The 6,000-nt window shown below is 44.0% G+C and overlaps 1 protein-coding gene across 2 annotated transcripts in view; it reads right to left on the bottom strand.

Annotated features, from left to right (window-relative positions):
- Positions 1 to 6,000, bottom strand: part of meis1a (Meis homeobox 1 a) — a 222,024-nt gene that overhangs the window by 182,385 nt on the left and 33,639 nt on the right. For both annotated transcript variants that reach the window (XM_048536129.2, XM_059648314.1), the window contains exon 7: positions 4,564 to 4,672. In XM_048536129.2, coding sequence (XP_048392086.1) covers positions 4,564 to 4,672 — 109 coding nt within the window. The remainder of the gene's footprint in view (positions 1 to 4,563; positions 4,673 to 6,000) is intronic.

Raw genomic sequence — 6,000 nt, 5'->3', positions numbered from 1 at the left:
TTGAGGTTGTACAAAATGTTGGTGAGGCCTCTTTGGTAGCAGTGTGTGAAGTTCTGGTCACTTTGTTACACGATGGATATTATTAAACTGGAGAGGGTTCAGAAAAGATTTGTTTGGAATGGAGGGTTAGAGAGTTAAAAATACATTAGAAAGAGTGGAACTTGTATCACTGGAGTGTAGGAGGTTCAAGGGGGAGCTCATTGAGGTTTATAAAATCATGAGGGGCATGGATAAGGTGAATGGACAATGTCTTTTTCCGATGGTGGGGGAATTTCAAGGCAAGGAGGCATTTTTTAAGGTGAGAGGAGAAAGATTTAATAAGGACATGAGGGGCCTTATTTCACAGAGTGGTTCGTGATGGCATGAACTGCCAGAGAAAGTGGTGGATGGGGTACAGTTACAAAGTTAAAAGGCATTTGTATAAGTACATGGTGAGGAAAGGTTTGGAGGGATATAGGCCAAAGTTGGGATAAGTTTAATTTGGGAACATGGTTGGTGTGGACTGGTTGAACCAAAGGGTCTGTTTTCATGCTGTAACCTCTCTGATTCTATGATTCTAAATGCCACCCTGCATCTTGATATACATTTTAATATTTTTAATTAATCTGTAAAGTGCTACCATATGAAGCCTCCCAGCATCTTGACTTGGGAACATATTGCTGTTCCTTCACTGTTACTGGGTCAATGTCCTGGAAATCTCTCCCTGAGGGTATTGTGGGTCTACCCACAGCACATGGACTACAAGAAGGCAGCTCACCACCACCTTCTCCAGAGGCAACTAGGGATGGGCAATAAATTCTGGCCCAACTAGCAAAGCATACATCCTGTGAATAACCTAATTTAAAAGCAAACTATATGCCTCTTTGACTGAGAAGAATTCAGAAGGCTTTTTGGCCGTTTTGCTTATAAAAATGCAGTTTTTATCTGACGTCACAGAATTACTACATGCTCCTCTACACCCTGACTTTCTTTTAAACTGCCCTTCAGGAAACTGCTCCAGACTGCGAGTTGATTTGTGACAAAATTAAACTGGGTCAATTGCCTAATTTGTCTTCTTAAACAGGTGTGTCCTGGTCACGTACTTGCAGAATTGACCCCAGCTCACGTTCCCATTCTCTTCAGCTCACGCGTACTCACAACATTAATGCTGCAACACAAGGAGTCACAAGATGGTAAACAGAGCTCTCAAGCCATTCCTGCTGGCTACAAACTGGCCCAAAAATCTAAGCTGATAAAAATAGGACGGCTTCTTATAAATAGACTCGGGAAATATAGAGACATGCTTCTCAGAGAGACCGCAACTGGCTACCCTGGGAAGTGGTTTAGGCAAATAGATTAGACACCATTCACAAGGAGACCAGACAAGTCCATAGAGAAAAGGAAAATAGGTTGGAAGGCTGAGCAGGGGGAGTTCCATATGCAGCTTAAGCACTAGCACCTGGTTTTAGTGGCTAAATGGCCTGTTTTGTACATTTTTGTCCATATAATTCCATGTAGCCCAATAGTATATTTTAAAATATTCCAGACAAAAATGGACATTTTGTTTCTGAGCTAATCAATAAAAAGATATATTTTACATACTTATAAAATACTTATTAATACTAACAAAATACAGATCATTCCCATGTTTGATAAGGTTCAAGTTTGCAAAAATTGGGACACCAGTTTCGGATTTCACCTTTGAACTCAATTGCTAGTTTTACACACAAGTTTTTCTTTTGGTGGTTTAATTTCAGCTGCTTTCAAGCTTTCCGTAAAGCGGGAAGAAGTGAACTGGGGATAGGGCGACCCTTTAGCTAAGCGATAATTGGAAGAATGTGAAAAATGAAGTGTCAGATTGGTCGATAAAGACTAAAGGTCAAGGGGAGAGCTACAGCCTAAACTCTGTGCCAAATGTGCTCATTAAGACGTCCAATCACAGTGCTTGTTTCACCCTATCCCATTAGTCATTAGACACTGACTGTTCCAGAGCCTGATCTCTGTTCTTAGTCCTTTCTCCATATAAAAGCAAGTTGCTATCTCCAGTAAATTGCTGCCTAGTCACCTGGAACATAATGTGGGCCCTTTTCCTCATTCAGATTTGTCTGCCACCTCCCCAGATCCTGCGACAACTATCTTAATGTCCCCTTAAATAATAAACACAGCTGCCACTTGTCTCTGGTTACCACTAACACTCACACACACTCACACACAGACACACACACACTCATGGAGATTCTCTTTTGGGAGTTGAATGCTAATATGTGTTTTTCTTCCAAAGGAATCACAGAGTTTAAAATCAAAGCAAGGTGTAGTTTGGGTAGAGTATGCTGCTCTCACTGAAACACTGCACTTCTGCGTTCCTATCTGTTTAGTTTTATATCGAAAAATCACTTACCTCTTTGCAAGTGTATTCGAGATGATTCTATAGAAACAGATTTTCAGTTTAGCTCCTACATAATGCAGATAGGAAATCTTTTTCCCACTATTGTTATTTCTGGCAGTACGAGTTATTAGCACTTATTTGTTGATTGAATTAATCCTTTCAAGATCCATTTCCTCAGAAAGCAAGTTTTGTGGTTAAACTGGCTAATCTATTACATGTGGCTCAAACAAATTGTGATTAATTACATTTTTCACGTTCAAAATAACAGGTTAAAAGATTTTTTAATCTACTTCCCCAACTCCTGAGAATTTCATTTGCAAAACAACCCTTTCCTGCTCTGAATATCTTGCTGAATCGACAGTACTCTTGAACCAATGCTTAAAGAAGCCACAATTTCCCAAACAGAATTTATCTGTTCAAGCATATTCAGCTATACCAGAAAGTTTGCAATTGGATTTGAGAAATTTCTCCCAAGTTCAGTAGCATAAAAGTAGATTTTAAAAGTAATGACTGAAAGACACTAATCCTGTAATGCAGCCTGAGCTTAGTGAAGCACTTCATAGACAACCTGCAGCATCACTCCTCACTAGCAGCGCGCAAGAAAAAGTGTGCGTGTGTGTGTGTTTACACACACATGCCTGTGTGTCTATACACATGTGCAATGCCTGTAACATATTAGCGAGTGTACATACGAGTGTGTGTGCACATATGTACACACACGCATGTGCATGAGCATGCATACACATTAGCAAGTGCATGTATGCATACATATACACACATGTACATCAAATGTGTGTACGTGCAAATGTGTGTGTGAGCCAGTGTTTTAGAAACAACTAAATTAAGAATTAAACTGTTACATGAAATAGTGAATTAGTGACACATACATTTATTTCCATTAAAATTAATATAAAACATGTGAAACAAAACAGGGAGCCCTCCTCCATCCACACAAAGTAAATGCACCAGTTTGGTTTGCACAGATACAAACAGCCCATGACATTGCTGATTCAATCCTTCATGTCTGTTCTCTGATCTCAACAGGGACTGTGATGCAAACTGTAAAACTCTGCTTGAATTTCCTGACAAACTGAGGGGACTGCTCAGTTACTGCTCACGTGGCTGGTTTTCAAGCAGCAGCCCATTGCTTTTGTAATCAGGTTCCAATCTCACCCTCCCCTCCCTCCTACACTGCCCCCACCACCTCCACAACGCTTCACCCTCTCTTCCCTCCCTCCCCTCCGCATGCCGTTCACTGCCTCTGGCCTCCAGCCCCACTTCCACTCACCCTCACCTCCCTCCCCTCCACCTCAACTCCTCCTCCACTGCCCCTCACTTTCATCCCCTTCCACCCTCCCTTACTTCCATACCCCCTCCACTCCCCTCACTTCCACACCCCCTCCACTCCCCACACCTTCACACCCCCCCACTCCCCTCACCTCCACACCCACTCCAGTCCCCTCACCTCCACACCCCCACTCCCCTTTATCTTCACACGCCCTCCTCCATGCTTCTCTCACCTCTACACCTCTCACCTCCATTCCCCTTTCACTCACTCTCACCTTCCCCCTCCTCCACTATCCCTCACCTCCATCCCCTTCCACCCTCACTTACCTCTGCATCCCTTCCACTCCCCTCACCTCCACACACTCCCCCCCACTTTCCCTTGTCTTCACACCCGCTCTTCCATGTCCCTCTCACCTCTACACCTATCACCTCCATTCCCCTTTCACTCACTCTCACCTCTCTCCTCCTCCAATCCCCCTCACCTCCACTCCCTCTCCACACCCCCTCACCTCCACAACATTCACTGTCCCTTATTTCTGCACTCTGTCCCTCTCTACTCCTCCATCACTTCCATTGTTACATCACCCCTCTAGTTCCACTCCTCTTCACTATCCCTCCCCTGCCACTTTGCATCCACTCCACCCTGTCTCCATCCTCCTTCCCCTCCTCTCTCTGCCCCCTCCCCTTCAGATTGCCAAATCCTCTGTTCTGTGTTCCTGACCCCTCCTCTCCCGCTCTCCACCCCTCCCAGCCTGCCTGCCTTCCATTGCTCACCCACTCTAAGATCTAAGAGTCTTGATCATTATGACTTGGCCAGTGTATTGTACAGCACTGGCCATTAGACCTCATGGGCCATGAGGATATTCTATCAGAGTCTTATCAAACAAAAGGGCAATTATTTTGTCTCTTACCTGGTTCGCTGCTGTTATCGCCACTGTGTGACGTGTGGCCCCCACTGGAGGGCCCAGGTGTACCGCCCGAATGTGTCGATGCAGTGTCATCGTGATCCCTGTTCCAGGTCTGAAGGAGGGAATGACACGGATAAGGGAAAATGAAAGCTGGCAGCAATACCTCCACATCATCATTTATCCAAGGCACAAAGCACGGGCAGAAAATGGTTCCTATTCTTCATTGGCACCTTGTACACCCTTCGCGAGAACCTCAAAACAGTAGTGGCTCAGAGTGGTGTTTGTTCTTTTATGGGATGTGGGTGCCAAGGCTGGGCAGCCCTTTGTTATCCAGCTCTGGTTTCCCCTTGGACTGAGTGTCTTGCTGGACCATTTCAGACCGCAATTCAGAGTGAATCCCTGTGACTTTAAGACCATAAGAAATAGGAACAGGAATAAGCCATTCAGCCCCTCGAACCTGCTCTGCCACTGCTGTGGGTCTGGAGGCACAAGTCTGCTGGACCACTTGAGGAGGGGAGATTTCCTTCCCTAAAAGGGTACTAGCAAACCGTATGGATTTTTACAGCAATCAACAGTGGTCGCTATTACTGAGACGAGTCTGAACATTTCAGATTTATGAACTGAATTTGACTTCCACCAGAGTTTCCATGGGTGGGATTTTAATCTACATCCACAAAGAATTAGTAATGCTGAGTCTCTGAATTCCTAGCTCAGTGGCACTGTCACTACACTAACCTCCTCCACCTCATGTATGTGTCAGCTTGCCTCTGCGAATCCATCCTGCCGAGTTCCTGAAAGCAGTGGATATCAGGGTATGTGAGTGAATACAGATTCACATCAATTGCTGGAGACTAAACACATCTAGGGTTCTGGGGAGAGAATTGGAATATGCTAATGACTCAAAGGATGAGCTACGATTGTGTTAAATGGTGGAGCAGGCTCGATGGGCCACATTGCTTACTCATGCTCCTACCCTCTACAATTCTATGTTTCTACTCTATCAGAGCTAACATCAAAAGGCTTCCTAGCAGCTGGCTATATGGGATAGTTCTGAGTTGGTCCTAGCAGATAGTCGCATGGGATAGCCCTGAGTCAGATCTCTTGTCCATTTCTTCAGGAGTCAAAACACTTGGCAAAGGCAATCCACAATAGAAATTAAAACAAATATAAAATAATCAACACCTTTCAAAAAGAATACTTGTACATTAATACAAAATTGCTGTCTTTCTCTTCATGCCAAACCTGTCTTTACATGTCCCATTTATACTCTCACACACATTTCTTGGATCTCGTTCCTTAATTATATTTAACTGCAATGGCAGCTCTTCAACGATATTCTAATCACATTTTCTGAATGTCTTCTTTTCTACCTCGCCTCCATTCTGTCAGACTACTCTGTGTCACATTTTGTGGCGTTCTCCATGTTGAAAAGTGCTCTAT

Source organism: Stegostoma tigrinum, chromosome 9 (genome assembly GCF_030684315.1).
Source record: "Stegostoma tigrinum isolate sSteTig4 chromosome 9, sSteTig4.hap1, whole genome shotgun sequence".
NCBI lineage: Eukaryota > Metazoa > Chordata > Chondrichthyes > Orectolobiformes > Stegostomatidae > Stegostoma > Stegostoma tigrinum.
Note: the sequence above shows the minus strand (reverse complement) of the source record. Positions and strands in the feature narration are given on the sequence as shown.